This window comes from Fukomys damarensis, unplaced genomic scaffold (assembly GCF_012274545.1).
Source record: "Fukomys damarensis isolate Sample0158 unplaced genomic scaffold, DMR_v1.0_HiC HiC_scaffold_23, whole genome shotgun sequence".
Lineage (NCBI taxonomy): Eukaryota > Metazoa > Chordata > Mammalia > Rodentia > Bathyergidae > Fukomys > Fukomys damarensis.
This window is the reverse complement of record NW_022900935.1, coordinates 31298151-31316327: the sequence shown is the minus strand read 5'-3', so window position 1 is coordinate 31316327 and position 18177 is coordinate 31298151. Positions and strand designations below refer to the sequence as shown.

Here is an 18177-nt window from a genome sequence, read left to right as displayed (position 1 = left end):
TTTTCTGGCAATGTGACCTCCACTGTAATAAAGTTTATTTAAACGCTCACTGTATATATATTATGATCATGCCTCAAAGATGCTAGCAGAGACAATAAGAAAAATAAAGAATATAGTTACTACAGAGAAAATAAACAGGCTAAAGAGAAAGAGACAGAATATTTTATGTGTGTTAGATACACTGTTTGACTGACTGACTGATGGGGGTTGGGAATTGTACGGCTTGCTGCATGAGGCAAGTGCTCTACCAGGGCGACACACTCCAGCCTTCTCAGTGTATTTTAGACCCCCGGAAGGTCTGTCTGGGGAGGTGATATTTAAGTTAGTCTCAAGCTGTGTAAATGAGGCAGGCCTACAAAGATTTAGGCGGGGAAACAATTCTAGCCTGAAAACCCCTAGGAATTAAAGTAGAAACTAGCAGGTAATTAAGGTAAATATAAGGCCAGTTTGGCTGGAGCAGAGGAGAAAGTCATGTCAGAGAAACACATGGGCACCTGGTGAGGGCCTTTATGATGGTCAGAAGTTTCAGTTTTAGGGTCGGGGAGGCAGCTCAATGGTACGGCCCTTACTCAGCACACATGAGGCCCTGCGACCTCAGCACCAAAATCACTCACAGAATAGTTTCTGGTTTAAGGATAACGAGAACAGTAGAGCATAATCCAATTTACATATTTCACAACCGGCTGCCAGATGGAAAATGGACTTGGGGAAAGTGGGGGAAAAGGGAGATCGGCTAAGAGGCTATTGCACCAGTCTAAGCAAGAGATGATGATAAGCAAAACAGGGTTATAAAGGAGTGGGAAGCAAGCAGAATGGACTTGAGATTTACCTTTACCTGCAACAGGACATGGGCATTTACCAAGTTGTTTGGTAGTTAGGAAACAACCACAGATAAGCACTGATAAGTGGCCCTGATATGGCAAAAGGTACAGAGAGAGCCCTCACACACAAAGGTACAGCGTCTGAGGGTTTCCTCCCCTCACAGGGGATGTAATGCTGAGAAGGTTGCTTCATCTGCAGGTACAGTTGCTTCATCCAAGGGCAAAGGTGGAGAGTGCCCACAACTTTGCAGAAGAGGCCACGAACTATGTGAAGGCACCCTGAAGAGTGCATGGCCCGTGGGTGTCAGGTGTGCACAGAAACCCCAGGGTCTGAGAAGAGGGGGGCCCCTAGGCTGCTAGACAGCTCTTCTGACCTCTGACACAATCCACTTCTCCCTTTCCATTCCTTTCCCTGTTTGTATCACTGCAGAAACATCTAGTGACTGTCTGCTGTACTGCCAACTGTCCCTGAGCATACAGTCAGACTTATCCCCTCACTGGGCTTCCATTCTTCCACTGGAGAAGAAAAAGAAGCTCATACACACAAAAATGGCAGATTGTAGCAAGTGTTGGGGTATAAATAACAAGAAGAAACTATGTAAGACAGTCATGGAATGATTTCTTGCGCAGGTAAATTAAGCTAATACCCCATTAGAGGAAGAAGGGGAGCTAGCTGTTCAAAGAGGAAACCGCCAAGATCTGAGGGAGGAAAGTGCTTGGCAGATCAAAAGAAAGTAGAATAAGACAAAGGTCATTAGAACACAGTTGGTGGGAGAGAAGGACATGAAATGAAATTGGAGGACAGGCAGGAGTGACCAGATCATTCAGGCAAACCAAGTCAGGAATCAGTCTGGGAAGCTACAGAAATGGTAGCAGGGAAAAAGTTTGACTTGTGATTATTCTTATGACAGTGTAGAGAATGATTTGGGGAGGAGGCACAGGAGAGGGGACTTAGTTCCGAGGCTGGTAGAGTGGTCTAGATAGAGGAAGTGGATTCAAAATAGAAACAGAATCCACAGGCTTTGTTGCTGGGAGTGAGGGGGATGAAAAGAGGTGAGGAAACAGCAAGGTGGATTCAGATGTTTGTGAGTAACAAGGGACAGCACTGCTCTTTCCTGTGACAAGGAAGAACGCAGCGGGAGAAGACGGGACCAGCATTCTGAGTCAGGCAGAGTCAGCATAAATGTGAGTGAAACAAGAAGGAAGCTGGATGTGAGAGCCTGGAGCTCAAAGCAGAAGTCTAATTGGAGAGGAAACAGAATGATCAGCACAATCAAAGTGCAGAAACCCCCAGGAATGGACTATACGGGAATCACAGAAAAGCACAGCCCTGAACAGTGCCCTTTGGAATCCTGTTAGACAGAGGTCTGAGACAGAAGGGGAAGCTACAGCCAGTGGGGACTCACTCGGGCAGAAACTTGGGAAGCACTTTGCATGCTGTCAGAGAAGCCCAAAGGGAAGAAAGTGCTGGAGCGAGGTGTAAACTACATCACACGCTGCCAAGAAGTTCAGCGTCTACTGGGTTTGGCAACACCGCGGATTACAGATAACCTTGACAAAGACAGTGCCCAGTGCTGGAAGGTGGAGGTCAATGACAGTCCACTAAAGAGAAAACAGGAGAGGAGACAGAGACAGTGTGGCCCTTTGGAGACTTTTCTCTCAGAGGAAGAGTGAAATAGTATGGGCTGGGAGAGAGGGGACTCTGGTAGCAAGGAAGTTTATTTGGGTTCTTTTGGAATGGGATAAAAATGACATCCTCGCCTAATCTCTTTAAGAAATGTAGCATTCCTTCTGGATTGGGTGTACAAGAGACCTGTAACTTCTCCACCTCTTTTCTAATTTTGTAATTATGTTAAAATTTATACTATACATATGTATTATAAAATTTGCATCCTAGCCATTTTAAGTATACAGTTGAGTACTATTAAATATATTCACAATGTTGTGCAACCATTACCAACATCCATCTCTATAACCATTTTCATCTTGGAAAACTGAAACTCTGTACCCACTAAACTCCCGGCCCACCCCAACCCTGGCAACCACCGTTCTGTTTGTCTCTATGATGGTGTCTACTCTGATTATGTCCATTAAAATGGAACCATACAATACTTGCCTTTTTGTGACTTGCTTATATATCACTTAATATAATGTCCCTGAGGTTCACTCATGTTGTTGCACACGTCAGAATTTTAAGGAGGGCTTGGTTTGGTTTGAAGATTAATGTATCAGAGCATGTATGCCTGATGATGGTAATGAGCCAGGAAAAGAGTTGGAAAGAGAGAAGTCTTAAGAAGATTACAGGACACAGGATCTACAACAAGGAGATCCGGAAAGAAGGGATCAGATAGATGGAAATCTATCAGTCTTGACAGCAATGATGTAGGAACTTAGGCTTAGTCTTCTATTTGCTCACAAGACATCAGGCAAAGAAATCAGCAGAATGAGAGCAAAAGGGTGGGCATGGAAAGTGTAAAAGGCTGAAAAGTGAGCCTGCTGGAGGAATCACATTAACATGAACTAGGAGTGGAACTGAAGCAGTAGGGCAGCTCTGGGGCTGATCACTCCTGTCTTGGCAAACTCTGTTTCATCCTTCAAGACTTAATCCAGAAAACTCTTCTCAAGGTCTACTTCTCAAGATCAGATATCATATTTTAACATGAACATCAAAATGCTTTGTATCCCCAGTTTCCAACTCACAACAAGCATTTAGTCTACAGTGACTAACAAACTGAAATTGCACTGAATTCTCCCTTCCTAAATCCTGATGAGTGATCTAAAACCAAGTAGTCACAACAAGGTCTCCTCCATAAACCACAAACCCACCATTTTATTAATGATCCAGTTTTAACCTTTATCATCTTTGTGCCCATCTCCTAACTTGCCACTTCTTAAATGTATAAGATAAAATAATAATTAATATGAGTAGCACTTTTTGGTGTACAAAATATCTTGATTTCTCATGTCCCAAAGGTCCCAGAGTCCTAATGTGTCCCCAAAGGTCACAGATGTCTCTTTACCTTGCTTGCTTGCTTTGAAAAACTCATGAAGTTCTTGATTAACCAATTCTTCACCTGGTTTAGGAAAAAAGTGTGTATAAAGCGCTATATTCCCTGAAAATCTTTCCTTACAATTTACTGCTGTATTTCATGTGTGTCCTGCTCAAGGGGAAACTGAACATAAAAATTTAAATTTTAAAAAAGAGATTAACACAATCACAAAAAGATATTTTTTTTTTGTCTTTGAAACAAGACCTCATTTTGTTGCCCAGGCTGTCCTCAAATTTCTGGATTCCAGTGATTCTCCTTCAATAGCCTTCTGAGTGCTAGGACTATAGGCACATGCTACTGTACCTGGTTTACTCATGATTTCTTTTTTTTTCTTTTTGGTACCGGAGATTGAACTCGGGTACTTGCGCTTGCAAGGCAGGCCACCGAACAGCTGAGCTAAATCCCTGGCCCACTCATGATTTCTTTACAAAGCTCTTTCCAGCCAAGAATGGTGGCCCATGTCTATAATCACAGTACTCTGAGAGCTAAGGCAGAAGAATTGCAAGCTCTAGACCAGCCTGGGCAATTTAGTCATTTAGCAAGACCTTGGCTTAAAATAAAAAATAGAACAGTTAAGGATATAGCTCAATGGGAAGGCGGTAGGTTCAATTCCCACTACCACAAGTTAAAAAGAAAAAAAAAAGTTCTTTCCACAGAAAGAGTTCAGATATAAATTTCTTGGAATAAATCTAATGTGTAAAATGTTCAAAAGGACCTTGAAGATTAGCCAGCAGAATAACCTAGTTGGCATGTGAATTCCCTCTAGATTCCTCCCCAGATTTCACTATAAGGCTTGCACGGGCTCCTCTTCAACAATAGCAAAGACTGACAACACAGAGTAATCAACAAACAGGAACTCTGAACTGGGACAATCAATTCCTACGCATCAGACTTTTTTTTAGATAAACTTTTAACTCTTATCACCCATCCCATCAACCCACAGGATATAAAGCCTTTGGAGGAGTTTTTATGAGGATTACACAATGAAGTGGGACTGGGTACATAGTTCAGTGATAGAGCATTTGTCTAGCACGCACAAGGTCCTGAGTTTGGTCCCCAGCACAGGAAAAAAAAAAAAGTGAAGCAACTGCTGTGGGCCTGGCCTACATCAGGCCCTCAAAAAAGTGGTTGTTAAAGAACGCCTACAACTCAACAATAAATAAGCAAATAACCTAATTTTAAAATGGACATTTCTCCAAAGATGATATGAGTGGTTAATAAGCACTTGAACAAAGGTATTGAGGAAATGTAAGTCAAAATCACAATGAGGTTATCACTTCACACCCACTAGGATCTGCTAAAACAAAAAAGACAGTGACAAGCAACAAGGATGTGGAGAAATGGGAACTTTCATATAAACGGATATTATTCAGCTTAAAAGGGATTCACCTTGAAAGCATTTTGTTAAGTGAAAGAAGCCACTCATGTACGACCACACATTACCCGGAAAGCCCAGCATAGGCAAATCCACAGACAGAACTAGATGAGTGGCTGGCTGCCAGAGAGTACAAGGAGCAGCAGCTAGGGAATGACTGCTACTGGGTATGCAGTTTGCTTGGGGGAGATGAAAATGTTCTAAAATTGATTATGATAATGACTGCACGACTCTGTGATATTCTATAAACCACTGAGTATACACTTAGAATGGCTGAGTTGTTTGGCATGTCAATTATTTCTCAATAGAGTTGTTTAAAATCATTTTGTTGGACTCTTCTTAGTGTCTGAGAGGAATACAAAAGCCAACATTTTAATTATTCATTCCCAAACCCACCAGTTAACTGGCAATCAGTTATGCAATGCACATAAATACATAGGAGCGAAGTTCACAACCAACATGTCACCTTGACCTCAGAGTAGGCACGTCGGCCTACACCAACAGATACACAGTCCCAAGACCTGGGATTTGAAAGGCAAAAAATGAAGCCTCCTAGTGATAAGAAAGCAAGTACAATCGGATGTTCCTTAGCCAAGTTCTGAGCTTAGAAAAGTTAGATATGTATCCTATTCTGTACTAAAAATTCAAGTTCATTTTGTCTAAACCCATAAGTGATATCTATAATTTAATAAATAAAATCATTTTTGAACATTTAACCAGTGACATAAACTACAGATATTGGAAAGAAGAATGGTGCACTGGGAAATTTAAAAATCAACAAGTTTACTAAACAATTTCAATGAGTGGCAGGTATTTTCTATTAGTTTTCTGATTCCCTAAACAGTTTCAGTGAGGGGAAGGTTAACATGCTCAAAACATGCAGTATGATCGAAAAGTCAATAGTATACTATCCCCCGATCAAACTGCCTTTCTGATGATTTTAATCTATAAAACACTAAAAAGATGTCACCTACAAGTGGTATCCAATTACTTATATAAACTCTATTTTAACTGCAGACAAATTTATGGTTATATAAGCATGGAGACAGACGGATGGAAGTAACAAAAAAATCACTGCATTGTTCCTTAAAGAGGTACTTTAAAACAAAACTAAATGCACGTGTGTGTGTGTGTGTGTGTGTGTGTGTGTGTGTCCCTGTGCCTGCTGAGAAGGCCTAAAAGTAGTTAACTGTGAGCACAGAGCTAGAGGCCACACAATGGTTTCTAAATATCATTCTCCATTAAAGAGAACCACGGCTCCTTGGAGAAACAACTGATCCCAGGGAGGGAGCATGGAAAGTACAAAATGATCCAGAAAGTAGGGAAATACTACTGAAAAGATTCACAGGGATGTATGATTCAGTTCAGGGGCATAAGGTTCTCACTATCCAAGTCAGCGGCATTCTAAGCATCAAGATGATTTATCCGAATGGGTTATAATCCATTGAGTAAAATAAGAATCCATGATTTCATGTAGTATATATGGATAAATGTAAAAACAGAATAGGAGAGAAAGGTCTTCATTGCTGGTGAATGCAGTTAATAAACATACTAGCAGCCAGGTGTGGTGGCACACACCTGTAATTCCAGCACTTGGGGTGCTGAGGCAGGAGGACTGCTTTGAGTTTGAGGCCAGCTTTGGGCTACATAGTGAGTTCAAGGCCAGCATGAACTATATAGTTAAACCCTGGCTAAATAAATAAATAAAGCAACAACAACCAAAAAACCCACATAATAGATGATGAAGTTAGACTATCATCAATGGATGCTAAAATGAATGGGTAACAGGTGAAGATGTGATAGGGCAAAGCATTTCACCACAACTTACTCATTAACTACAAGAAGGAAAAAGAAGTCCAGAAAGTTTTCAGAGGAAAACATGGTAGATGCCATTAATCAAGTAATCAAAGCTAACATTATCAGTATAGGTCAAGCAACACCATGCACCGCAGGATATGATGTACTGAGGATACAACATCACTTAACCTGAGACTCATTACAGGGAAACATCTAACAAATAGAAACCCAGGGACATTTCACTCTTAATGAATGTACCTGTACCTTTCAAAACAACCAAGGTCAAGAAATGTAAAAAATGGCTGAAGAATTGTTTCAGATTAAAGGATATTAAAGAGATACAGCAGCTAAGTGCATTCAGGGATTTCTTCTGGACAGGGAGAAAAAAAAACATAAAGCTTAGTCTTGAAACAACTGTTGAACTGGAAGTATGTTCTTTAGATTAAATATTATACAGTGTGGTATGAGTGTTAAATTGTCTTATTTTGATAACTAATGTGGTTTTTAAGAGAATGTCCTTGTTCTTACCAATGCACACAAAAATCTTTAAGGGTAAATGAGCATAATGCCTCCAACTTTCTCTCAAATAGTCATGAAATATACATATAGATATAAATATATGTAGAGAAAAAGTAACAAAACTAATGGGGAAAATGTCAAAACTGATAAATCTAGGCCCAAGGTTTATGAGAGCTCCTTGTACTATATTCTTGCACATTTTTCCCATGTATGCTTGAAATTATATCAAAAGGCAAAGTTCTAACTGAATGGAAATCCAGAAAAGGAAAAAGCTAATCACCTTTAATGCCATTGCTCCAATAAAACTGCTATATTCATTTTTCCATATGGCTCCTTCAAGTCCTTGTTTATGGGCAGGCACACAGTTGTAATCATTACATACGAGCAATTCCTACCTCTAACTTTCAAACGTTCAACCCTAGCTTCCAATTTAAAAAAAAAACTGAAGCAGCTCAACTATTCAAAACCCCCTTGATTGAATGAATAAACAAAGTGCAGTAAATCCAAACAATGGAATACTACTGAGCAATAAAAAGTAACAAATTACCAATACTATATACAATAAAGTGGATGATTCTCAAAGGCCTGTGCTGAAGTCACCCTCAAAGGCTTACTGACTTCACTCACATGTCATTCATGAAAAGGGAAAACTAGGGCTGGGGATGTAGCTCAGTGGCACAACACCTGCCTTGCAAAAAAAGAAAAAGGAAAGGGGAAACCACAAGAGCAGAAAATAGATGAGTGGATGCCAGAGGTGAAGGAGTAGGAACAACAGCTGAATTAGGGGAGGGGTGGTAGAATTATTCAATACCTTGACTTCAGTGGTAGTTATACAACTATGTATGCCAAAACTTGCAGATATATACTAAAAAGGTACATTTTGCTGTATGCAAATTAAACCTTACTTTTTAAAAAAGAAATAGGTAATAAAACTGAGTTTTAGAAATAGTTTCCCTCTAATCCAGTACAGAATGCAGATTTATTCTGTCTGCATCACAAAAGCTTTCTACTTACATAAAAAGATCAAGAGGTTGTTTTAATCAAAGCCGACACTTGTGTTCAAAACTGGCCTAATTAAAGAAAACTTTAACCGTACATCAAACACAGTCATCACAGTTCTTAACTATGACCTCTTCCCTTCACTTTCAAGACCCTGTTGCAGCACAAATAATTCTCCACACTACTGCAACAGCCTTCTAGGCATTCAGGCCTCCGTCCTCTCCACTGAACTCAAAGAAACACCAGATGGGTAGAGCGAATATATAATATAACCAACCACAGGATCCTCTGATAAACCCATATTCTACGAGACAAATTCCTGACTCCTGAGCATAGCATTTGAAGTGCTCTGAGACCAAGCTGCACTGTTACCATTGCCCATGCAGTACTGCCTTCCACCCAGGCCCACCTGAAATAACTTCCACCTGCCCACACAGCACTACTTGCTAAACTTCCTTGTATTTTCTGCCACCCCCCAACCCCTGAAATTTCTGGGGGGCCACAGATTTGTGTGTGTGTGCTCTATGGTTACTTTAAGTTTTTATTTTTCTATTAGTACACGTTTGCAGTATATAATGATTACATTTCTTGTGGGGAGGTGGAACAGGTACACAACACATCTTAAGAGTTGTTTTCATCTCCTTCCCCTAAATGTTTATACATATAGGCCTGGACTGCCCTTTCCCCTACCCTTTTGCTGGACACACCTAATCATTTCAGTTCAAAATTTACCTTCTTTTATGTTTACCTTTTACTGTTTTTCAGTAGTGGGGGATTGAACCAGGGAACACTGAGCTACATCCCCTGCCCTTTTAAATTTTATTTTAGACAGGGTCATGCCCAGGCTGACCTAGAACTTTTGGTCCTGTCCCAGCCTCCCAACTAGGTGAAATTATGTTATGTTGTTGTGTGCATCACAACACCCGGCCTCAAATGTACCTTCCTGTAAACTATAGCACTAGAAAAAAAGTTATGTCCATCCTCCCTACATACTTACAGGATTACACCTGGGGTGCCTAAGCATGCAGTAGTTGCTCCATAAAAGCTAGCTCATTGAGTAAGCAAATCAGTTTATATGCCATGGGTAGCTTATAATTATTTTATTTGCAACATCAGAATTAAATTTTCCTAATTTGGCTTTTAAAGTGATGTTTCATCACTCAACCTATCAATCATATCTGCAATGTGCATTTCAAGTCAAACTCCTTTAGTCATTAATGTCACCTGGATATTTTTCAAGTTTCTGTCTTTCCAGAAATAATCAACCCTAGGAAACATGAGCAACTCTTTCTCCCAAAGATTTATTCTCCAGAAAATAATTAAACTATGAGACTTCCACATTTAAAACAGAATCTGTTGCCCAAAGTTCTCAACTTTCTATTCTGAGAAAGTTATACAAATCACACTGGCTCTGGTGGCTCTTCCTAGTTCAGCTTCTACTAAGTGTTTTTGACTCCAAGTATGGACTGGATGGGATGCCAGACTCAGTACAGAATCAACAAATCAGATTTAGTAGCAAACTTAAGATTCAGTGTCTTTTATCTAACTCAGTTCCACAAACATTTACTCACTGTGGAAGCCACTCTAAGGGCAGGGGAATTCAGTCTTGGGCCTCAAGTATTTCACTTAATAGTTAATAAGCAACATTACAATACAACCAAACCAAAATTGCAATAAAACCCAAGAGCTGTGGATATTTAAAAGGAGATGATACTTGAGATGGGTCTAAAAGAAAAAACTTTTTACAAAAGAAATGACATTCTGGGCCAAGAAAAATAAGAAGACAGAAGAGACCCAAGAGCTTGCAAAAGGTAAGAATATAAGGTATTCTGTAAAAGAAGTGTATCTCATATTCCTTGTGAATAAATGGTATGAGTAAATAACTAAATAATTACTAAAATTTCAGGTGATAAAAAGGAGCCAATTAGTATTAACACCTAAGGCACAACTAAAAAGAATAAGGAGGTAAAACAAAGACAAGGACATCCAATTTCATTCAGAGCAGCTTTACCTGACCTGAAGGGTGAGGTAAAAAACCAGATTGAGGCATTTCAGCAAAGATGGCCCCCAAAAATGGCTCATCATGAAAGAGAATAATTAAAGCAAGCAGAGAAGTAATTTGTTTTTTAAGAATAGTTTGCTGACAGAAGGAAAAGAGCTAGTGAGGGAGGAAAGATTCAAAAGCAGGTATATGTAATATGTGGAATAAAGTTAGAGAGTGGCTGGAAACACAAGCATGCAAAGGAGAAAGTTGGGCCTTGAAAAGGAAAGAGCCCTTCTCAGACAGGTGACAAAGAAGTTGCAGGATTCTAGAAGGTACCTGGAGCCTCAAAGAGTATAGGCATTTGAAGGAGAGGAGAAAAGTCAGCAAGAAACAAAGAATTTTGGCAGCAACAGGGCTTGGCAGGATTTAGAAACATGCATTTGCAAAGACCCGATGCCACGCGTATTTGGTGGCTTTCTCTAAACCACCTCATTAGCCTGAGAAGCCAGCTGTGGAAAAGGAAACCAAACAGTGACCCTGCCTAAACTCCACGAGCTGCCAGGGTTGAGAGCAGCAGCCAGCCGCTTGGGCATCGGCAAAGAATTCTCTTTTTACTACACTGCTTTGTCTTGAGGGAAGAGAATTTCCCTAAGGCTGGTTAAGTTTAAAAGCCAGTGGCCAGTTTTAAAGCCGTGCGATCGAAGCAATGGAATGACACGCTTTCCCTGTAATACCAAGACAATAAAAGTAGGATGTTTTACACGGAAAGCACCAACTGTGAAGTCTTAAGGATGAACTCCAACCCAAAAAGCCACTTACCTGGCGGCTTCCGGAAAACCCATCCTGTACAGTGTCACTACAACTGCTCCACCGAGGCCTAAATTGTGCTGCAGGGCCACCTTTGCACCGGGAACTTGCCTCTTTCCGGCTACGCCTCTCAGCTGCCAGCAGAGTTCGGCACATTGAGCCAGACCTGGCCAATCGAACACAGATTAGGAAGCGGCCTCCACCAGCTTTCTCGAGCCAGCAAAGGGCTAGCAACTAATCACGACTTTTAATTAAAGCATTTGATTAAATCGGGACCATGTTTGCCTCAGTAACTTCTTTAAAGCATGAAAGGGTTCTGCAGGTACTCTCTCCCCTCCCAAGAAATCTGTATTTAGACACAAAATCCGGGTCTAAGAAATGCTCTTTATAGCCACTCAACCTGTCTTTTTCTGGCAGGTTGAAAGCGAAAACAATATACAATTCACCAGCCCGGGAAAAACAACATACAAATAATTTAAGTAATTTTACCACTTTAAGTGTTTCAGAAGAAAACAATCTAGAATTTAGATTCTAAATATCTGGCTGGTAAGAGGAATTTTCCCTACTTTTTTCCCCCAAGTTCCCAACAAGTATGAATTGTTTTCCAAAAGTGTTCCCAGCTATTGCAAGAAAACATCTGGATTCACAAGAAGAGTATTACGTCCCTTGAAGAATAAGATCAAAGATTTTTAGAGTTAAAAGGAACTTAACAGTGTAAACACAGACACCAGTTAAACAATCTGTGGATAGTAAATAATTAGCAAATTTATTCGAGTTAAGACAAAATCCCGTATCTCAAGATTTTAAATTAGCCCTTCTATCAGACCAGCTCTAAAAGTAGCTGAATTAGGAATGTTCTCACACTAGTCTCCCTGTCCTGAGCAGGTCTACCTAGTGTGTATTCTTCCATCCACACCTCAGGTACAACTTTTGATCCCTGTGTACTCGTGACAGTTTCTTACACAAATACCAACCTCCTCAAGAAACTGCTACTTTTCATTTCCAAGCAGTGTGTACATATTTAAAGAATATATCTTAAACATTGTTTTAAAAACTAACTCTACACATTTAATGATTTTTTTTGAATTGTGAACATGCTGAGGAACATTAATGAGGAAGATCAAAATGAAATGATTCAATTATATTCCAACTTTGGGGCAATCCATTTAATTAGAAATCTACCTTATAAAAAGCCTAAACATTTAATGGAGTATGTAAGACAAAAAATATTCAAACTGGCATTCCACACAAGGGTGGGGAAATATTGCTAGTTCCCCTCACAGAGAATAAATCTCTATGGTTTACAACTATTTGAGACAATATTTAACCTCACTTTTTCACATTAAACAGAAAGATACTATTTAACAGATCAAATTGGTAAGGATGTTTAAAAATGGAAAAATCAAAGTTGAAGAGACTATGGAGTTAGACACCTCCTTACAGTAATGGTGAAAGCTTAAGCCAGTACCTCTTTGGGAAGAAACTTGGGCAGAGGCACCATTTTATATACAAGCTATCCATCTACAGTATCATACTATTATGACAATGAAAAACTAGATAATCTAAAAGAAAAATAACCGGGGAATGGTTGTATAAATCGTGGTCACCCATATGTAAAAAGGAAAAAATAAAACATTTTCCCTCTTTGATTAAGACACCCACTGCACACTTCTGAGACCAGTTCACACTCATTCCTCTACACACCAATTCTCCAGTGAACACCAACTGCGTGTCCCATAATTCAGTTCAATTCTTAGACTATTCTGGGCATGGTGGCACATGTCTGTAATCCCGGCACTCGGGAGACTGAGGCAGGAGGATCATCAAAAGTTTGAGGCCAGCATGTACATAGTGTACAAGGCCAGCCAGCACTACATAGCAAGACCCTGTCTCAAAAACAACAAAGAAACAAAAAACCAACTTAAACTATCTACCTGAGATAATAGCTACAAACCTGAGTCCCACAACTTCCTCCTTGGGTTCATATGCTAGGATGGCTCTCAGAACATGGGGAGACACATTTGCCACTTTATTACAAAGGACAGAGAAGAAGCACATAGAGCAAGATCTAGAAGGAGCCTGAGCACAGGAGCTTCTGAGTGCTACCCTCCTGGCAGATGTCTGTAGTCACCAACTCAGAAGCTCACCAAATCTCCTGGTCAGAAAGGCTTTATGGGCCGGGCGTTTAGCTCAGTGGTTCTGGGGCCTGCCTCACATGCGCAAGGGCCCAAGTTTAATCCCTGGTACCCCAAAAAAGAAAGTTTTTACAGACTTTGATCTCTAGGCCCCTCACTTTTTCTTGGAGGCCTCTGAGTGGGGCTGAGAGTTCCAACCCTCTAATGTACCCCCTAAAAATAAGGCCTAACTGGAAAGTTAGCCCTAGTGTGATTTTTCAGGGTGCTCCTAATATAACCTCTAACTTGAAATTAACATCAGTTAAAATTATCAGACAGATGTATTTAGTATATCTGTTGAAACACTGGACACCCAGGTCCACACAAGGGCTCTGCCTCTGCTGAGTCCCTTGAGGAAAGACCATGGCAGAGGGTCACAAGGCTGCAGAGCAGAAGTCCTGTGAGTCCCCCATGAAGTACTTCAGCTATCAAGGACTGCACATTACCTCATTAGTGTCACCCCAGCCTGTGGGGGCAGAGAAGCCTTATTCACCTGTGTATCTACAACACCTACTGCAGGGACCAGGGCTGGAGAACACAGTGCCCATTGCTGATGCAACAGTTCACTTGTCAGACAGGTATTTGGAGTACCTAGCACATTTCCCAGAAAATAAGACCTAACTGGAAGATAAGCCCTAACACAATCTTTCTGGAAGCTTGTAATGCAAGCTGTACCCCTAAAATAAGCTCCAGTTAAGATCATTAGTCAAACTGATATATTGAGTATGTCCACTGCAACACATGACAGATGTATTGAATTATAAAACAATATTAATGTATAATTAAATATAAATGACATTAGCATTAATACTTAAAATAATAATATAAATTCTAATTAAGCATTTGTAAATCCCCAAGCAGGTACCTTTGGACAAGAGGTAAATGCCTATATAAACAGATGAATTAGATGGGCCGGGGATTTAGCTCAGTAGTTCCGCTGCCTGCCTCACAAGCGCAAGGACCTGAGTTCAATTCCCAGTAACAAAAAAATAAATAAATAAATGAACTAGAGACTTACCATACTGCCCAATGACCAACCAATGGGAGTACAGACATAACCAGGAATAATTTGCACACATGATAACAAACAGATGTGGTTGTGTCTAATATGAATCTTCATAATTCAGCATGTCCTGAACTATAATGAAGGTGCTTAATATACAGGTGTAAAAGGAGGAAACATTTTCTGAATTTTGGTGCCTGCAATTTTTTGTGGCCCATCATTCATTCTTTTTTTTTTTGGTACCGGGGATTGAACTCAGGACCCTGAGCTTGCGAGGCAGGCTAGTGGCCCATCATTCTTAACTGGATTATTTTTGCTGCCACTCCTGTCTCATAAGTCTTCAATTTACCCTTGATTTAATGGAAGCTTTGAGAAGCCCAGCCTGCAAGAGGTCATGACTTGGGCAAAGTATTCATGGGATAAAACCACTGACAGCTGTGTTGCCAATGCACTTTAAGCAGGCTACATGGACAAGAAGTACTCATTTAAGGAAAGCTATGCTGCTGGGCATGAGAGATTAGGGCCAACAGTTTTACAGGAAATGGAGTTGCAAGAAATTCAGGCTGGAGTTTGGGGGTTTGGAGAGTTATGATGATGTTCCAGCAAAAGATGACAGGACTGTATTTAGATAAATGTAGATTTTGTACATAAATGTAGATTTTTGTACAGGAATAAATGCAGTTTGTTGTACATGAAAAAATAAGAAATCCTCTGAAAATAAACCCAATTGTATCTTTTGGAAGAAAAATTGACGTAAGGCCCTGTCTTAAAAAAAAAAAGACCCTGTTTTATTTTCTGAGAAATATGGTGATCCTCTAGTCACTTGGTCTTTCTGGTGATAAGGCCCATCTTGAGACTATCTTATGCATCCCAGTTTGTCACTGCTTTATCATAAATTCAGGTGTGATGGAAAAGCACTGTCATGATGAACAAGTGATACTCTCATCAGTCAGGAAATTCAGAAGGTTTGAGGAATTTTGTACAAGAACACATAGAAAAGATAGTTCCTAGAGCCGGGTGTGGTGGAGCATGCCTGTAATCCCAGCACTGGGGAGGCTGAGGCAGGAGAATCGCTGTGAGTTTGAGACCAGCCTGGGCTACATAGTGAGTTCCAGGTCAGTCTCAACTGCATAGTGAGACGCTGTCTCAAAAATCCAAAAGAAAAAGATAGTTCCTATGACCATGTGTGTCAGGTACCAGGTGAAGATAAACAAACATGTGCTTGTTATTATACAACATACGATAAGTCACTTTGTTCCCATTTAAAGTGATGTTTATAATACAGGGACACTGGGACATTCATCCAACAAATATTTACTGAATGTCTCTCATGTGTCATTGTCTGCATAAGGCTCAGCAGAACCAGTGATAAACAAGATTAGCATATTTTCCTTGTGAAGTTGATGGTCAGAGATATGAAGATGTTGGCATTTAAAATATGACCACTAACACTACCTCAGGCATCAACACAGGTGCTCCAAGCGCCCACCAGAGGAATACCTAACATAGCTTGAAAGGTGAAGGAGACCCGGATGAACAAACATCTAAATCGAGACCCTATGAACAGAGAGGAGCTGGTCAGGGACAAAAGGAGGAAAGAATGCATCTTGAAGAGAGACAAGCACGTGCAAAGAAGGATCATGGACTGCTTGGGAAGAGAAAGTTAAGCAAGAGTGTTCAGGACATCCACCATGGAAAAGGGGCAGGGAGGGAGAAAGGAGGGGTGGGACATGAACGAATATGTTGGAAGCATTTCCAGATTTCACCATAACTTTAATCACACCTGATACTACAGAAGGGAGTAAGGAAATAAAGATCCATAGTATCAATTTATTTTCTTATTTGCTTTCAAAAAAATGCTAATAGAAGGAAAACACTGATTACATGAGCTGTTTGGTTTTCTACTTTCAGATTACACAAGAGTTCCTTCTATTTCTAGAATCTAGATCTAAATTGAATTCAAGAATCTACATTCCAGGCCAGGTATGTCTGTCTCGCAAGTACAAAGACCTGAGTTCGATCCCCAGTACACCCCCAAAAGAAGAATCTATGTGCCAAGAAACTGAAAAAAAAACAGTTAGGAAACCCTATTTCAGCAAATTAAAAATTTTTTCCTTTCTTGGATAACTTCTGGCATTGAATTGAAAACCATTTTTCCTTCTGCTCGGAAAAAAATAAACTACCAAACATGAACATGATATGCTTATAAATAAACTATGGATGAGCACAGGAATGGCTATCATGTTGAGTAGCATATTCAACCAGTAGTGCCCTTCTAGTCTCTTATGAAGGGAAGAATTTGCCTTTAAACATGATTGCTTCATTTTAGCATCGTGTGTGTGTGTGTGTGTGTGTGTGTGTGTGTGTGTATGCATTTTACTGGGGATTGAACCCAAGGGTGCTCTACCACTGAGCTACACCTCAGTCCTCTTTTTATTTTGAGACAGGGTCTCCCTAAGTTGCCCAGACTGACCTCAAAAATACACAAGATCCACCTGCCTCATCCTCTTAGGTAGCTGGGATTACAGGCATATGCCACTGTGCTCAGTTCTTTGTTTATCTTCTTGCTGCAAAAACTTTCCTAAACAGCTATTGCTCAATCTTTTCATATAAAAATAACTGGTCTTGAGCTGTGAATATGGCTCAGCAAGGTCCTGAGTTTGATCCCTGGTACCAAAAAAAGAAAAAAAAAGTTTGGCTTAAGACTTAACTATATAGGTAAGGTATGTAGTCTGGTTGCTTCTAAAAATAACCCATTCAAACATGTATCAGGCACTCTACTAAAAGATGAATACACAAAGAATTCACAGTATACTGTAAAGCAAAGTGCCACCAAAGACAAGTACTAAGTGCCATAAAAAACAGCTGAATAGGGTAACTTAGGAGACAATATTTTGAGAAATTCACTGAAGTTTAATCACAAAACTTCTCTTTCCTGACATCACAGTGATAAGAATGTAAAATTCTGGACAATGGAACCAGATATGATGAAAGATGGCAGTTGCTTCAGCAAAAAGTTATTTAGGTCTTTGGACTTGCTGACTTCTAATGAACTTTATATTGGACTTAGGTCTCGCCAGGCATTCTTTTAGGATTTATTTCTTTTGGTAGAATAAAAGAACACCCATGCCATAGTTTGCATATGCCAGGATCCCTGTGTAGAATTCATTTATTTCCACCTTATTTTCACTCCCACCTAATTTTTTAACACCTAAGAATTTTGTAATACCTTTAAAGGTCTCGGCATGTGTGAACAAAAATCAGAGGACAGAATAAATAATACACGTACCATTAAAAATATGAATAACTATGTGAGGTGAAGCACAAGAAATAACTACATTCCATTAGGTGGTCAGAACACCTTAGAATTGGGAAAGATCTCAGGTTTCATCAAATCTAAGGTCATAACAAATGGGAAATTCCCCTTAAAATGTTCTCATCTTGTTAAATATATTTTTAGCACACGGCCTCTGTGACAGGTCATGCAAACTCCAAGAAGGTAACATATTCCACTTTTGAGAAGCCACAGTAGAAATTTCTTTGAGCCATGCCAAAGTCTACCTTCCTGTGAATTCTTTCCAAGGATCTTTCCCACACCAAGTACATTCCCTCCCCCTATGCCACCGTTCAGAGGTTAACAGAGCAGTA

At 40.0% G+C, this 18177-nt stretch overlaps 1 protein-coding gene across 1 annotated transcript in view; it reads right to left on the bottom strand.

Moving 5' to 3' along the window:
* Scp2 (sterol carrier protein 2) overlaps positions 1-18177 on the bottom strand; it is a 107991-nt gene that overhangs the window by 15193 nt on the left and 74621 nt on the right. The window contains exon 12 of the mRNA XM_010610350.2: positions 11365-11518. Within this exon, the coding sequence (XP_010608652.1) occupies positions 11365-11518 (154 nt within the window). The remainder of the gene's footprint in view (positions 1-11364; positions 11519-18177) is intronic.